This window comes from Gorilla gorilla, chromosome 18 (assembly GCF_029281585.2).
Source record: "Gorilla gorilla gorilla isolate KB3781 chromosome 18, NHGRI_mGorGor1-v2.1_pri, whole genome shotgun sequence".
Lineage (NCBI taxonomy): Eukaryota > Metazoa > Chordata > Mammalia > Primates > Hominidae > Gorilla > Gorilla gorilla.
Window position 1 is genome coordinate 109,717,587 of NC_073242.2, and position 17,694 is coordinate 109,735,280.

General features: G+C 42.7%; 2 protein-coding genes across 2 annotated transcripts in view; one reads left to right on the plus strand and one right to left on the minus strand.

The window, feature by feature from the left end:
- WWOX (WW domain containing oxidoreductase) overlaps positions 1-12,248 on the plus strand; it is a 1,113,301-nt gene extending 1,101,053 nt beyond the window's left edge. The window contains exon 9 of the mRNA XM_019012536.3: positions 11,173-12,248. Coding sequence (XP_018868081.1) covers positions 11,173-11,361 — 189 coding nt within the window. The 3' untranslated portion in view covers positions 11,362-12,248. The remainder of the gene's footprint in view (positions 1-11,172) is intronic.
- Positions 3,303-17,694, minus strand: part of MAF (MAF bZIP transcription factor) — a 399,620-nt gene continuing 385,228 nt past the window's right edge. The window contains exon 3 of the mRNA XM_055366623.2: positions 3,303-12,477. The gene's annotated coding sequence lies outside the window, so the exon portion shown is untranslated. The remainder of the gene's footprint in view (positions 12,478-17,694) is intronic.

Consider the following 17,694-nt stretch of genomic DNA (forward strand, 5'->3'; position numbering starts at 1 on the left):
CTTTAGCCTCTGTCTCTCCTCCACTACAATAACACCTGCCTGGTGGGGAGTGAGGATATTGTGAGAATCAGAAGTAATAACAGGTTGTTGGCACCTAAGAGACTCTCAGTAACCAGCAGTCATCACCACCGTCGTCGTCTTTTTTTTCGGCCATTACAGTTGGGATTAGACTAACCCTCCCTAAGCAGCTATTAAGCCTCACACTCCCTGGACAAAGACATGAAAAACTCTGGATGATTTGGAAGGGAGATCTAGAAATGGTGAGAGGACTGGCAAGTGCCTCTGTGCTGATATTGTACCTGGGCTCAGTGATCTGGCTAAAGGAGAGGTGCTGGGGCCAGGTGACAGGCGAGTCTCTATACGGCAGGCCCAAAAAATGGAGGTGCAGGCTTCATCTATACTTTGATGTGTATGCTTCCTTCTTTAAACTTGTGATAATCAGAGTTATAGCTGCTTTAAACTTGTAAAAATCAGAGTTACAGCTGCTTTGAACTAGTACTTGTTGTGTGCCTAGGAAATGGCCAAATGTTATCACTCATCCTTCCAAGAACCACATGAAGGTTATATTATTATGTCGACTTTCCAGATGAGGAGACTGAGGCTCAGTGGCTTGTCACAGGTGTCAAAGACAGGATTCCAATGTAAGGACTTCTGGCTTCAGCACAGGGGATTTTCCTACCATCCCATATTGCCACCCCATCTGCAAAAATACCTGGATCTATCTTCCTCCTGCTGCTTCTCAGCTCCCTCCAGGACTGAAGAGATGATATTGATTCTCACTTGATAGAGGTTAGAAAGGGCCTCTCCCTTCACTAGCTGAATAGAGAGGGTTTCCTTTTTCTTTTCTTTTTTTTTTTTTTTAAATGGGAAACTTACAGGGAATAAAATCTATTTCTTCATTTGCTTTGCAAGAGAGTTGGATTTATACATGATGCCTGAGCTGGCTCCGTTTTCTAAAGACCTAACTTTGCAGCATTCTTCAAGGGCTCCAGAGAGTCCCTTGTGCCATCAAATTAAGTTTGGAAACTTCAATAAAAAAGTCCCGAAGGAAACTGTCAATTAATGCATTTACACTGAAGCATCATACTTGGGAAAAACATCTTCAAACGCAAACGCTGTTTTCCAACCATTAAAAAGTTTATGCGCTGCTTGGTTTCCATGGATACCTGAGGTAATAGCCTCCTTCCTCTCATTGAAGAGTGAATGTTGCTCAGTTACTTTTTTCCTGTTTTTTTTCACTTTTGTCTTTCTGACTTTTTTCTTCCATTCCTATTTATGAAAACAAAAAGATAACTAAATTGAAACCTGACAGTGTAATTTGTCAGAGGAAGGCAGCCTGTTTTATAAGCTCAGGTGATTTCATTTTTGTTCACCTGTTTATTTCATGACACTTGCAGGAAAAAGAAGAATTTTCATTTGATCAAATCATTTCCATGGTCCATCAAACACACAAGTTAAAAAGGGAAATGCTACCAGTCTTTAATAACAGTCTTAATCGTGTGTAGAGCAGAGATTGACAAACTATGGCCTGCCGGCCAAATTTGGCCCTCTGCCTATTTTTTATAAATAAAGTTTTATTGGAATACAGACACGTTCATTTGGGTAGACGTTGTCGATGGCCGCTTTCATAACAATAGCAGAGTTGAGTGATCGTGCCAGACATTATATGGGCCACAGAGCCTAAATTACTTAATCTCTGGCCCTTTGCAGAAGTAGTTTACGGACCTATTATATACAGGAAAGAATGAGGGCTTGGGTGGCATTTAGTAGTGTTGTCACTTTTGTCATTGGCCTTGACCTGACTCAGTCTCCGTATTGTTGAGATGGGAATGATGGGACCCTCAGTAGTGTTTTGGAATATAAGGCACACGGTAAAGGAACAACAAATAGGAATTACATTCCGTCGAGATTCTTTTGCTAGAAAGATCCAAAGAAACCTACCTTGTGATTCTAGATGTTTTTTTAGGAAACCCAAAGAAAGTATGAAAAAGCCCAAGCCAAGTCCTTCCACTGTTGTTCCCGGGCCTGTGTGTGCTGTGTGTCTTTCCTGGGAGAAGGTCAGAGCTGGAGTGGGGCACTCGATTCCGGCAAGAGAAGGCAAACAAAAGAAGCCACAACAGTCTAGGAAGAAATCTTTAATTTCTATTCAGCTTTAAAGAGTTTGAGAGAGTTTTTTCCCCTCTGTTAACAAACGAGTTCAAGTACATGCCTTCATATTATAAAAGTACCTGAAATTGCCTAGAATAGCAGCATGCATAGCTTGTTAGTATTTACATATATTTACATAGGGAAACAAGAGAAAGATCTACAGTTATTTACAGTCTACGTAGGGGAAGAGAAAGGCAGCCTAATTGTATTTCCTAAAATACAGTAGATGAGTAGTCAGCACATGCATATTTAGATAATATTTGCATGATAGAATGCAAACTTTAAAAAAGACATACCTTTGTAACTTTCTATGCTAAGGTGTTGCATAATCAAGGTTAATTTTTGTTTGTTTGTTTTTTTCTAGTCTATTTGCATCAAGTGCTTTAAAATGCTCACTAACACCGAGGCAGAATTATTTACCCGGGCAATTAAAGCAACAGCACACACGATCATTTCCTACTAACTACCAACACGCTGCTGGTGAATGAAATATCTATTGTTTCTCATTACCCATCGACCACTGTGAAGAGATCTCTCTGTGTAAAGGCAGTGCCTAAGCTATCACCATTAATTATGGAAGTAATATAAATGAGACACTCTCCACAGTATGTTCTAAATGAAATATTAACAAGGCCAGCGTCTTGGAACCTGAGAAATGGTCTGTTCCAGTGAGCTCTCTATGGAAATCCACACACCTAACGCAGACATGCCCGATTTGAAATAGCGGGGCTGGACATTGGGGGCCTACCTGTGAGATCTGAATTATTGCAAAGTACATCCTCTTAATTTGTTTCTGGAAGGCAGAGTTAAGAGTTAATTCCTTACCATGATGTGGCCCCAGCAGAGACCTTGTGTTTTTTTTTTTTTTTCTTCAGTGCTTTTTCAGGACTATGTCATAGAATACTTATGGGGCATACGTGTAAATGAACTGTCAACCTTAAAATCTAAACAAACAGCTTGTTTGTGGTTTGTCCTGAAATCCTCCCTGCTCACAAAACAGCCAGCTACTTGGTTTTCTAAAAGACGTAATTTTGCAGGCAGACGTCGTAGAGCCATTCTGTGCAGAAGAAGGGAAGGGAGAAGCTGTTTGTTTTACTTGTACTATGAAGATGTTCTTTGCGCTGTTAGAAATGAGCTCATTCATTCTGCCTGGCAATAATTTCAAAGGTTTATTTTGGTGTACATGGTGAATACAGATGCATACATTTTTACGCAGTACACGAGCTAGCTATAACCATAACAGAGGTTAAAGAAGTAGAGTAAAAATCTAAAATGTTTCAAATAAACACACACTAAATATCTTCCTTTATCTCTTATAAACACCCAGCAGTCCTTCAGCACGGGCATCAAGGTGGCCCAGTTGGAAAATTTCAGTGACATGCCATCAGATTGGTTCCATGTAGAAGGATGACACTATCAGTTAGATGCTTATTTTGTTGGCAAATTTCTATGGCACTTCTGCTTGGCCATTTCAAACCAACCATGGAAGAATAGATACCCCAATGCGATGTTTCATCCCTATTCATAAAGAAACTGTACTTTGAGCAATGTAGGTATCCCAGGCAGCATCAGAGGGAATGCCCAGGGAATTCTTCCATGGATATAAGACATCATCAACAATACCTTCTCTTAGTTCTAATGAGACAGCCTCTCAGGTCCGGTCAGTTCTAGAACACTTTGGGCAGGCACAAATGGAAGATGGAACAAGTGTGCATGTAATCACCCACATGGATTGCCTTGAAGCCGTTTCTTTTTCCTTCCCTCGTTAGGAGTACCCTCACCCCAACCCCAGCAAAGCATGTCTAGGGTCTCACAATAACAGCAGGTCTCAGAAAGATAAAATAATTCTGAATGTTACAACTTGTCCCTTTTAAGACTAGACATAAATCTATCACAGATCCTTTGGAACATCGATGGCAAGAATTCTGGAACATGAAGGAGGTATGAAAACGGCTTCACTCATTTCATGGAAAAGCTCAGAACAGTTTGTCAACTTGGAAACACAGGCCCTGACAGCGTACCAAGGTCACGCTGCCCTTCAATCCTGCTGATAGCCCAAGTTAACATCCTCCCATGCCTTGGCCTTCCCAGAACAAACATGGCTTTGGATGCCTTTGGGTGGTTGGGACTGGCTGCCTATTTTTCTCTAAAACTTAAGTTTTAGGAAAGAATTCTTTCCAGCTTTCCGTCCTGAACCTGCTGCTCTCCAGGCTCGTTCCTGCAAATATTTCACAGAGGAGTAAGAGCCACATTCTTGCTGGCTTTCCAATTCATTCTCCTGTCTTCAAGTCCACCTCTTAAAACTTCTTAGTGATCTTGCAAGAAACTCATGTCTTTTGTCAGGGAGAATGGCATGGACTTTGTATGACACTTCCCTCTAGCCAGACTCGGATTTGGGGGCATCATATTTGGGATGCCTGCACCGCAAACAGGAAAGGCCCCAGGACAGCTCACAGGTTCTCTCTGAACAGAAGCCTGTGAGCACGTGGCTGTCATTTAAAAGCTGCATGGCACTCTTCCCCCTGCATGCGTTTCTCTCAAGGTGTCCCTTGTAATTTGTGGTTGTGGTCTGTGCTTGAACCTGTTGCATTTATGGTGATGGACTGGCACTTCACTCTCTCTGAGCCACGGCCATCAAGCCCCCATCATAGACACTGTCCCCAGTGTCACTTGGGGAATGACACTCTTCACCTGTCATGGGAGAGGCAACTGAAAAGGAGCCTGAGGTTTTTCTACCCTTGTGAACCTGTTTCTAGCAAAGAAATATTTTTCCTTGTGGCAAAAGATCAACATCCAAACACATTGTCCACGTCTCATTTGTTAGGGAGGGCATGTTCTCTTCTGGAGGGCTAAGAGTTCGAATGGGATCTAAATGGATTCTCCAGAACACTTTCTCACACTTCTAAAGCCTAAAAACAAATATTTGCTCTCCTGATCATCTTCACTGTTTCTTTTTGGGAAATTGAGTGCATTCCTCTTCTATAATAAAGGTTAAGAATAGCCTGTGAGTTAGCAAAACTCCCAAAGGCTTATGAAGAAAGTTACATTTCAATACCTACAGGAAGTATTTGTATGTGTCTAAGGCTGGATTGTTGAAGGCCTTTGTGGGAGTCAGTTGTCAGGAATTTGTAGGAATGACTTTGTTAGGAATCATTGGAGGAGGGGAAGTAAGAGGGATGGATCAGTATTTTCTCTGCAAACCTGATGAAACACGTCAGAGCCCGCACCTACATGCGTGGGAACTGATAAGATGGAGGTTGTGTCCATTTCACTTGTTTGGGATGTAGGTGCTTTGAAAAACTTCTATCATCAAAGAGTAGGTTCCTTAGTTCTGCAAATCTGGCACCTGGAGATGGCATTTTGAATCGGACAACGTTTTTAGTAAGGGTCACTTGCTATTGGATCATCCAAGGGGGTGCTGAGTCTTTATTTTTGTTCATCCAAATGGATATCATTTCAATTTAACTAATTGACATAGTCAATTCCATTGACTAAATCAATGGAAAAAAAATCTCCTTTTAACATTTCTGGGGTGAACACACGACAGCCCCCACATTTCATTTTAGGCCATGTTAGGGCATCACCTCGTGGCCAGACATGGCCTGGCTGAGAAGGCGGCAGAGCAGGCAGAGAGGCATAGGAAGCCAGAGCCCCATGGAAGACATAGATGAGGAAATGGTCCACGTGCAGATATTTGTGTCACATATTTGGGGAGCAGGTTTCATGTACCAACGGACACGGAGTCTGAAGTCACTCACTCTACGTGATTATCTGTGTGGCTTTGCACGAGTTGCTTTTGATCTCTGATACCAAGTAGGCTTCTCTCTAAATGGAAATACTAACTGTCCCTGGCTCATAGAGCTGTGTGAGGGTTAGGCAACAATGCTTACAAAGCTCTCCACACAGAGCCTGGCAAATCGTAACCTCTCAATAAATGCTAGTCGTTGATGCCACTTGAATAGTTCTCGTTGGCTACAACTCACTGAAAAAGCCGGGCAGTTTGCAGGGCTGAGAACTTTGGAGTGGACATCTCTGTTCTCGTCTGCTGCTTCCCATCATTTTGGTGGAAGCTGGTGTGTTCGTTGGTTAGCACTTATTCCAAATTGAATTGTATAATTTCATTATAGAAGTATCACGGTCGAAGAAGAGGGTGACTTACTGGTGTGATCACCTAGCCAGGGAAGCCTATGAGCCTCATTCCTGTATAGGCTGCATTACTTTATGAACAAATGCAATTTGTGGCAAATGTGTCCCCTAAAAGATTGCTCTTGGATAGTGAGCAGGGAACAAGTGGCCTTTTGGAGCAGTTTGCTTTCATTTGTGTTGCAATGAGAGATTGAAGCTGTAATTGTTTGTGAGGAATGGCTGTATCCCAAGCACCGAGGTATCTGGAGATGACCTCTGCACTGTTCTGGGAGAGTGGTTATAGCCTCTCCTGGGGGAGTGTTACTGGGAGACAGGGAAAGACAGGGCGTGTAGACAGCCATCTATTCCACCCGTGACATGAGGGCTCACCCCCTCATCTCCACCACAGCAGCTCTCTGATAAATGTAGTTTTCTGATAAATGATTCTGTTCCTAGTGGTGTATTCACAGAGTCACTGGATAAGGTGGCTGGCTTTGCATTTGAGAAGTATTTGCTTTGTCCAACAGACACCAGATGAGTAACAATGGAAGTAGGCAGGGTTTGAAGAGCTATGTGTCTTTCCTTTTAGCCAAACCTGCTCACTTCAGATCACCACTTTGTCCTGGGACTTTAGTCATGGAAACACTGCCATCTTCAAAAGGGCTGTTCTCTTTCCCTGCTCTTGGTGTTCCAAGCCTAATCTAACTTCCAGGGTGCGTTCCTTTCATAACTGTACTTTTTGCATAAATGGATTAATTCAGCATTTGCTGTGCAATGTCCCTGTAAGAAAGCAATCTTTAGAACATCTACTCTCTCACAATCATTGAATATATAGATATGCCATGATATTGTGTCTATTTTTTATATATCTCATAGTTAAGTCTACTTTAAGACAGGAATCTCATCTTTCTTTTAAATGAGCATGCATTTTAAAATAGAAAAACCTGAAAGCAAAACACGGTGTAACATGTGTCCCTGTGAGTATTATATTAGAGTACTAACCAATGCATTACAAATATCAATATGTGGGTGGTTTTTTTTTCTTTACCATATATTGTTTATCAGAAACCTCTGTACCCTTTCCTTTCAAGGAGTCAGTATTCATTTGTATTCTGTGCTGACAACTATAAATTGATGGCTAGCAGTTATCAAATGAATGTTGATGAAAAGCAGCTACTTAACATTTTCATCCCAACACCGAGTTTTGGAAGGATGGATAATTTAGATCTGAGGGCCTCAACTATAAATAAACAGCAACTGCTGTCTAAATCCCACCTTTCTGTAGTTGAAGATTGTGCTGCAAATCTGACAAATGATTTTTGAAAGAGAATGATGAATCCTTATTACCAAGATACTCTACTCTTAACTTAATCCCAAACAAGAGTCCTGGGTAATTTTACATACACTCTGAAGATTGATTGCACAGTTCTCCTCTGGCAGCTCACAAATGTTTGACTAGATTGGAAATGGCATTTGGGCATGATTAAAGATTCTACTGGGCTTCCCAGAAATTCTCCGTCCTGTGTCGTCAACACCCTAACTCATTGCCATTGCTGCGGGATAGACACCTCCCCCATTTCCCATGATTAGCAACCATGTACAACCTACAGGCTTCTGATAAATGATTCTCAAAAAAAAAAAATCGTTTAGGGGAACCCATAGCTCCAGCCAGTGTTTGTATGTCAAGGTATTATTATTTATCACAATGGATCAGTAAGCATTGATAACAACTGGCAAGGTATTGCCTCAGATATTTTATAACGGAGTTGTTAACATTATTTCCTTTAGATGGCTCTTTCATCTTTTCTGCATTATGAACTGATGCCCCAAAAAGTGGTATGAATGAAAGTCATCTTATGGTGATTAAAGTGCTCTTTAAAAATTTTTTTTTTTTAAATCAGTTTAAGAATGCTTTGTCTTGTATTGGCAGTACCAGCTTGTTTACTATTGAGATTTCACTAATGTGGCTCAGTCTCATTCTGATGATATGCAGGCCGAAAAGCTGATGAGCCAAAAATGAGAACTTGTTACTAAACTGTCGTCACATCTGATCATATTAAGATATCACTCAGAGGTTGCCATTGGTACGGCTGAAAAGAGAATTCTCCAAGAGACCAAAGGGGTAGTGCGTGTGGGACCAACAAGATATTGTTACTGCTTAATTGTCCAGCAAGGGAGGAAAGTAGAGTGAGTACCCATAAGCACCAAGCATGAATCTGAGAAAGAGAATTTGCCAAAGGTGGACGGTTGATTTTTGGAGTAGAGAACGTCGTCTTTGCTTTCGGGTGCCCCTCCTGTGTACTGTGTTCTACAAAGCCAGAGCCACTTGTGATGGAATTTAGATGGTAAATCACCCCAAGCCTAGTGGCAAAGGAGTCAAAGCCATCTCCTGATAAAAAGTTAGGCTTTTCAAAAAGGAAGGTATGGCTCTCAGCATTGTAGCCAAATGTAGGTTGGCATGAAATGAAGCCAATTGTAATTGCCTTCAGATTCCGTGGAAGGAAAAGGTAGGTCCCCAGCTCCTGCATCAGTGGCATTCTGAATCAATGGGACTGCAGAATTTCTTAGCAAAAATACCATTCCAATAATGCAAGAGTGCAACATGGTATCATTACAGTAGGTCATAGTGGCAAAATATTTTATCAGGTTAGGAAGAATTCTGCTTTTTGCTTTCCCAAATGGACTGCTTTGGTCTTTCCTCACGCTTGGCAGAACAGTGAAAGGCCAGTCTGTCATGACGTTTGAATGCTGAATAGTATAACCATTGTGGCATAGAGGGCGGGAGGCTGGACTTGAAATGAGTGAGCTGGATTCTCCCACCACTCGGGAGTTAATGGCAAGTCACTTGGCCACTCTGGTCATTTTGGCAGCTGCAAGGTAAAATGAAAATATATGACAGATATCTGGAAGTTGATACAAAACACCATCTCCACCAGAACACTAAGATTCCAGGCCAAAATAATACTTGGCTTGAGTTAGCTGGATGAGCATGTCAATTCTCCAATTTGTCTTTAGAGGCACTTCTGCTTCCCTTTTCCTCACATGGGATGCAGAAGAGCCAGATAAACCACTTGAAGTTGTTTAGATAAATGTGCCAGGTGCTAAGCTCAGGGTTATTAGGAATAATAATTCAGTGAAAGGAAATTTGGATGACATGAACTCATTTCCATTAGACTTGAGCCACACAAATCAATGGGAAAAGAAACAGCTGAATCCAGGATAATATCTGGCTATTTGGAGTGGGCATGATAATGGAGGGAGATTGGGGAGGTAACAAACCAGTTACTATTAAGTTCAAGTCATGTCAGTTATTCAAATTCAGGACCAGTGGGACTTGTCCAGTATCATCAAGCAGCCAGTTATTATCAAAACCCAAGTCTTTCTTTGTCTCACTCACGGTCCACACCCGGCCCAGAGTCATATCACTTGACTGCATTTGACCATTCAGTTTTCAGACCAACTCAAATATTACTAGATATCCTGACTGACAGACACTGAAGAAGCTAAAACCAAACAACAATGGCAACAACAAACCCAAGTCTGCCTTATGGCACATTCTTCACATCGTAACACCTTCCTTGGGACCCTAGTTCTCAGAATGGACCTGACTCTCCCAGGGATCCTAGAATGCAAGCATAGTGATTGCAAACCAGACCATTTGAGGGAAACTCCTCCAGTAAGCACCCTGCATGGTCACAATGTAAACCCTGCAGAGACAGAAAAATAAGCTTCGGGTCAGGTTGGAAAGTCATTTCCCCCACAATCAAAGTTCCTTACTGTTTTCCTTGTGGGGGCGAGCTTATCTTCAGTTACCTTCTCCGGTCCTCTCTTGCAACCCCTCTCCCTATCATCAGCTGAAAATTAGTGGATGCAGCTAGGGCTCTGAAACACATAAATAATCATAAGATGCCAGATAAACTGTATTGGTTTTAAATTAGAGACGTGCCAACCATGTCTCCCTCTGAACAGCAGCCTATTATTTTTAATTATGGCTTGCAAAGCAAAGTGATTTCTTGCCCTCTTTACAGCATCCCCGACAGTATTCTGTCAGTTTGGATGATATGATGCCTCATCAGTGCACACGTCCCTAGCCACAGCCCCAACTGTTACTCAAAAGGTGAATGAAAGTGATCAGTTGCACTGTTTGCAACTTACATTTTGAAGTGGGCTGGGAGGAAATGTACCCCCTTACCCATGGTCCCATTGTAAATCTGGGTCAAATATGACATTTAGAAAAAGGTTTTCATGGGATCTGGATGAATTAATAAATGTGTTATGTGTTTGTGCTAGGTATGAATGTATGGTGAGGAGTGTGTGTGTGTGTGCGCGCATTAAATGTTTTAACACACCATTGCCAACCCTTCCCCTAGCAGCACCGTGGGCAAAGCATAAAGGGATGATCTGGCAGCAGCCCCACTTGGGTTTTCTACCTGATGGACCATAATTAAGAGTGGTTGGTTTGTCAGAAGGTTCTAGTCAGATAGAAGGTTCTACAAATGATTTGGTATCGAATTACATTATACATGAGAAGTCGAGGGGTTGGATGAATTTGTTCTTGCACGTTCAGAAGGATACCATCTTTTTCTCTGTGTGGAAGAGGCGCCTACCACGACGTATTGATATGTGTATTTATTTTCCAAGCCTGTTCCTATATTAGGTGTCAAAAGTCACACCAGCTTTAGAAGCGGAGTTTATGAACTCGTTTTTGCAGGATAGTCACGTTATACTTTTTACAGTCATGTGCTTTCAGCCCAGTACCCTTTGCTATGCCAAGATCCAGCTGAAACTGAACCAGGTGGGGGAGGCCTGCTAATGCCCAGGCAGTCGAAATGACGTCATCTCATCACTCCTTTTCTTAAAACTTTTTTTTTTTTTTTGTCTTTCTTCTTGGATTTCCAGCAACAGGGAGCTGCCACCACCGTGTACTGTGCTGCTGCCCCAGAACTGGAGGGTCTGGGAGGGATGTATTTCAACAACTGCTGCCGCTGCATGCCCTCACCAGAAGCTCAGAGCGAAGAGACGGCCCGGACCCTGTGGGCGCTCAGTGAGAGGCTGATCCAAGAACGGCTTGGCAGCCAGTCCCGCTAAGTGGAGCTCAGAGTGGATGGGCACACACACCCGCCCTGTGTGTGTCTCCTCAAGGAAGTGCCAGGGCTGGGCCCCTTCCAAATGTCCCTCCAACACAGATCCGCAAGAGTAAAGGAAATAAGAGCAGTCACAACAGAGTGAAAAATGTTAAGTACCAATGGGAAGCAGGGAATTCCTGGGGTAAAGTATCACTTTTCTGGGGCTGGGCTAGGCATAGGTCTCTTTGATTTCTGGTGGTGGCCTGTCTGTTTGTTTGAAAGTAAAAACCTGGTTGGTGTGTAGGTTCCGTATCTCCCTGGAGAAGCACCAGCAATTGTCTTTCTTTTACTGTTAACCGTTATAGAATAGCCTGAGGTCCCCTCGTCCCATCCAGCTACCACAACGGCCACCACTGCAGCCCGGGGCTGGCTTTCTCCTACTTAGGGAAGAAAAAGCAAGTGTTCACTGCTCCTTGTTGCATTGATCCAGGACATAATTGTTTCATTCATCCTGACCAAGCCTGAGCCAGCTTGGCAACTGCTGGGGAGACAAATCTCAGAACCTTGTCCCAGCCAGTGAGGATGACAGTGACACCCAGACGGAGTAGAATACACAGAACTACCAGGTGGCAAAGTACTTGTCATAGACTCCTTTGCTAATGCTATACAAAAAATTCTTTAGAGATTATAACAAATTTTTCAAATCATTCCTTAGATACCTTGAAAGATACCTTGAAAGGCAGGAAGGGAAGCGTGTATACTTAAGAATACACAGGATATTTTGGGGGGCAGTTAGTTAATCTCTTTGTCTGTCAGTCACAGTCTCAGTTCTCTTGCTTTCACATTCTACTTAAACCTCCTGCTGTGCCTCCCATCCTATGCTTAATAAAAGAACATGCTTGAATATCATCACCTGACGTTTGTATTGTTTCTTTCAATGTTTGTTTCAGTTTTTTTGTTTTTTGTTTTAGAAAAGAAATCTAGAGGAAAAATAAAGCGCTTCTAATAAAGCGCTTCTCGTAGACGCCAGGGAAACACGATTCTTACGATTCTTGTTTCTTCTGTGAGTTTGTGTTTTGTGCTTTGTGGCTGTCCGTGGGCCAAGTTGTCTCACGCGATTAGCATGCCAGCATATTTTCTGTTAAAGAAAGAGAAAAGAAAAATGACGACTATTGTTTCATTTCACCTTAAGATGTTATTACTTACAGTGACTTATTTTAGTTCTCAACAGTCTGCTCCCCTGCAATTAGCAAGTACTTAGTGATTAGCGGGTATCTCTATGTTTGAGAATGGGAGCTGTGCAGAAGCTCTTATCTGCGCATCCCATCTCATGAACACCATGGTTTCCAGCCCGTTCCAGCAAGCACATGAGAAAGTCCACTCTGGCAAGACAGAGAAAATGCTTCTGCTGAAACACCAGGAAGGGGTGGAGGCTGGGTGTCATTGTTCACCCTCCTGGTAATGGCAGCTTCAGGCCAGACAATGTCATGAACTTCTGTGCCTCTGCATCTGTGGTGCACAGCAGTCGAACAAACACCATTGCCCTCCAGTGGCCCATAGCCTTGCCACATCCTCCCATCTGGCTATAGTCTTCCTTACGTAATCCTTATTATAACAGGACCTTTGAAACTATGAATCAGATAATGTCACTTTTCAGACATTACTGTCATTTGCAAAAGCAGCCGTCAGAACGCCACTCCCAGAATCTACACCTGGAGGGGATCACCCCTCCCATATGACCTCTGACTTTGGCCATGTGACTGGCCTTGGCCAATTTGGAAAGTGCTATGCACTGGGGCTTGCCTTTCCTTGTTGCTTTCCTTGTTGCTGTTTGGAACCCTGCAACTTCCATCATAGGGAACGGCTCCTGGGCTAGCCTGCTGGATGATGAGAGACACGTAGTCACTACCAGAACCGGCATCCAGCAGTTAGTTAGTTAGACATGTAAGTGAGGCCATCCCAGACTATCCAGCCCCAGCTGTGCCAATTCAGAGGAGAAGAAACTGCACATGTAACTCACAGCACTGCAAAAGATAGTAAAAGTTTGTTATTTTAAGCCACTAAGTTTCAGGATTACATGTTACTCAGCAAAAGCTAACTGATACAGCTTCTCAGCTCACTAAGGTTAATTTTTTTCTACCCGACTTCTCTTATAATTTGGTCTCCAGCTACCTCTCTAATCTCAACTTCCAGCACTTTCTCTTTATCCACTAGAAGCCACTCTAGTCTTCCTCTGTTCCTCAAACATGCCAAGCACACTCCCACCTCAAGGGATGCATATTTGCTGTTTCCTCTGCTGAAATGCTTTTCTTCCAGAAACCAGCATGCCTTTCTTCCTCACTGATTTTTAGTCTCTGCTCACGTTATCCCTGTCTTCATGGTGTCACCCCATTCTCATTCCCCTTCCCCTCTATTTTTTCTCCACAACACTTAATATTATTGTACACATTATGTGTCTATTTTTTCTGTCTACCCACTATAAGAGAAACTCCATGAAATTTGTCTGTTTTCTTCACAACTTGGCCACAGTATCTTGAACGGCTCCTGTCACACAGCAAACTTACTTACTTAATAAATAACCACTGAAAGAATGATTCTTGGTGACTAGGCTTTATGTTCATGAAAATAATTTCCATCATTGTGACAATCATCCCAAGCCACACACCGGACTAAGCAGGCAACATTATCACTGTCGCCCGGGCTGCAGTGCAATGGCATGATCTCGGCTCACGGCAACCTCCACCTCCAGGGTTCACGCGATTCTCCTGCCTCAGCCTACCAAATAGGTGGGATTACAGGTACACACCACCACACCTGGCTAATTTTTCGTATTTTAAGTAGAGACAGGGTTTCACTATGTTGCCCAGACTGGTCTTGAACTCCTGACCTTGTGATCTGCCCACCTCAGCCTCCCAAAGTGCTGGGATTACAGGTGTGAGCCACTGTGCCTGGCTTTTTTTTTTTTTTTTTTTTGAGATGGAATCTCACTCTGTTGCCCAGACTAGAGTGCAGTGGCATGATCTTGGCTCACTGCAACCTCCGCCTCCCCGGTTCAAGTGATTCTCCTGCCCCAGCCTTCAGAGTAGCTGGGATTACAGGTGCCCACCACCACACCTGGCTAATCTTTGTATTTTCAGTCGAGATGGGTTTGACCATGTTGGCCAGGCTGGTCTCGAACTCCTGACCTCAGGTGATCCACCCATCTCAGCCTCCCAAAGTTCTGGGATTACAGGTGTGAGCTACCACGCTTGGCCATTACATCTGATTTCTAATATGACTACAGTCTTGCCAGTTCACTCCTTCTCCCCATTTTACTGATGAAAAAGCTGAGGCCAAGAAGTGTCATAATTTGCTGTTGTCCATACAGCTCATAAATTGATAGAGCTGCAGTTCACACCCAGGAGTGTTTGATTTCAAGGTCATGCAGATTGCCTGCACCAGTGCCACTGCTCCTTCCAAAAGTTGACTATATCCATTCTGGTAGGATGCACCATCTTTTTTCCTTTTAAATAGAGATGGGGTCTTCCTATGTTGACCAGGCTAGTCTGGAACTCCTGGCCTCAAGCGATCCTCCCATTACAGGCATGAACCACTGTGCCTGGCCATGGATGCACCATCTTAAAATCTTAGGCTGATCAGACAGGTGACTTTATGGGTCTGACTCTAGCTATGCTTCAAGCATTTGGTGGAAGTGAAAGTAAAGCCAGGAGAAAGAAGATATTGGCGTACCATCAGCCAAGGTGCTGTGCAAAATGTCAAAGAGAACCAAGAGAGGACATGCTGGCCTCCTGCCTCCTGGCCCTGTCTACGGCCTCTATGCTGACTTCCTCCTCTGTGGATCCTGCAGGGTTCACATCTGCAGGCTGACAAGATGAGGCCTGGGGGAACTTTGTAAGGGTAGCTGAGGATTCTCCCAAATCAAGATTTCCAAGTCATGTAGACCAAGTCTTCATACATTCATTCATTTAACAAACATACCAAGTGCTACATCCTGGAAATTCAAGGTTGAAGGTAAACCCCTCCACAGCCTCTGCTATAAAGGAATTTACATCTTGGGTCTGTAGGAGTCCTCACAAAGCACAAGGTCCTAATCAACTTTATCAGAAGTTATCTAGGTTACTTGAAGATGAACTGAGGCCCCGTAAGAGTAGCGATTGCCCCCTCATGCCCATTTCTCCCTGAACCCACTTAGTCAGACACTGTCAGTCCCCATGGGCCATTTTCTCTTGCCAGACACATCAATCTTATTTCCTTGGCTATTTCTGTGATAAATTCTTGACAGGTGAGCAAGTGCATGGCATAATTCCTATTATTCCTATTTTAGCTTATTCTATGGCCAACCCTATTTCTCACCATTTGTCATATGTGCACATCTGTATATGTATATATGTCGTGCACATGTGTATATATATATGTCGTTCACATGTGTATATGTATACATGTCATGTGCACATCTATATGTGTATATGTACATGTATGCATGCACAAATATGTGTGCCATACATGTAAACACACAGGCATTATAGATGTATAACACATATATGTGGCACATGTGCATACGCACATATATGTATTGCATATATATGTGTATATTCACATATATGTATACAGATGATCCCTAACTCATGATGGTTTGACTTATGATTTTTGAACTTTACGATGATGTAAAAGTGATATTCAGTAGAAACTGTGCTTCGAGTACCCATATAAGTATTGTTTCTTACTTTCAGTATAGCATTCAATAAATTACATGAGACATTCAACCCTCTAATAAATCAGGCTAAGTGTTAAATGGTTGTGTTAAATGCCTTTGTCCAACTCTAGGTAAACTTAAGTTTTCTGAACACATTTAAGGTAGGCTGGGCTAAGCTATGATGTTCAGTACGTTAGGTGTATTAAATGCATTTTTGACTTATATTTTCAACTTACTATGGGTTTACACAGTAACCCCATTGTAAGTTGAGGAGCATCTGTGTACATATATATGTGTATTTGTAGTATATGATTTATGTAATAATGATCCTACTCTATCTGCTACTTTTTTTTTTTTTTGAGATGGAGTCTCGCTCTGTCACCCAGGCTAGAGTGCAGTGGCACGATCTTTGCTCACTGCCACAGCCATCTCCGGGGTTCAAGAGATTCTCCTGCCTCAGCCTCCTGAATAGCTGGAATTACAGGCACCTGCCACCATGCCTGGCTAATTTTTGTATTTTTAGTAGAGGTAGGGTTTTGCCATGTTGGCCAGGCTGGTCTCGAACTCCTGCCCTAAGGTGATCCACCTGCCTCAGCCTCCCAGAGTGCTGGGATTACAGGCATGAGCCATCGCACCCGGTGTCATCTGCTACTTCTAATTGCAGACGCTATTTACTGAGCATCTACTCTGTGCCAGTTGATGGGTTAGGCAAATCACTTTATGCTCATAGGATGAAAGTGAGTTTTAGAGAGAAAGTAACCTCTCCACAGTCTCATAGCTGCTAGACAGCAGAGTCAGGATGTGAAGCCAGCTCCATCTGCCTTGAAGCCCATGGGCCTTCCACTACACACTACTTTTATGTGTGGCCTATAGACTAGAAGCATATATACATTACATTTATACAATGGGTGAATTATCTGCAAGGGAAGACAAGTTGATTTCCTATTTAAGAATGAGCTCTGGCTCTTCTCCTGATACCGAAATGTCCAGTATAAACCTTACAAATCATTTTTGTACATGCCATTTATCCAGCAATATTGGCTTCAGCCTTGCCTACATTTCTCAATAGGCCCTCTCTCCTGTTCTGACTGTAAGTTGGTCTGCACCTTCTCATGGACTCAACATCCCGAGTTCTTCATGCTCATCTGATGCTACAGAATCCACCCAAACAGGAAGAGTAGGCCAGTTTCTCTGCAGTCGTTTTCTTCCAAGTCCCTCTCTCTCCCTAAGTTTCTTTCAACTCCAGAGGTGGCTAGTTTCCACTTTCACACCTGATTAAGGGAGACCTTGCTGCAACTTATCAATAGGAAACAAGAAATTGAAGCATCCCCCAGCAATGACTGAAGGCTGTGGCTTGTGGTTTTGCTTTTTAAAATGGGGTTATGAGTGGTTTTGTTTTGAACTTCAGTGAAGGAGGCCTGATGACTTTCATCAAGGTCAACACTAGGCCAGAAAGACTTGGCTTGCAATATCACTGCCTGTTCTGGTCACCAGCAGGCACCATTTTTAGAAGCTTATGTAAAAAAAAAAAAAAAAAAAAAAAAAAAAATCTAAAATAGCAATACCCTGTCTATTAACTCTTTGTGTCTTTCAATATATCCAAGCTAGTTTAGCTGAGGTCATTTTAGAATACTAAGTAATATCACAAATTATTATTCATAT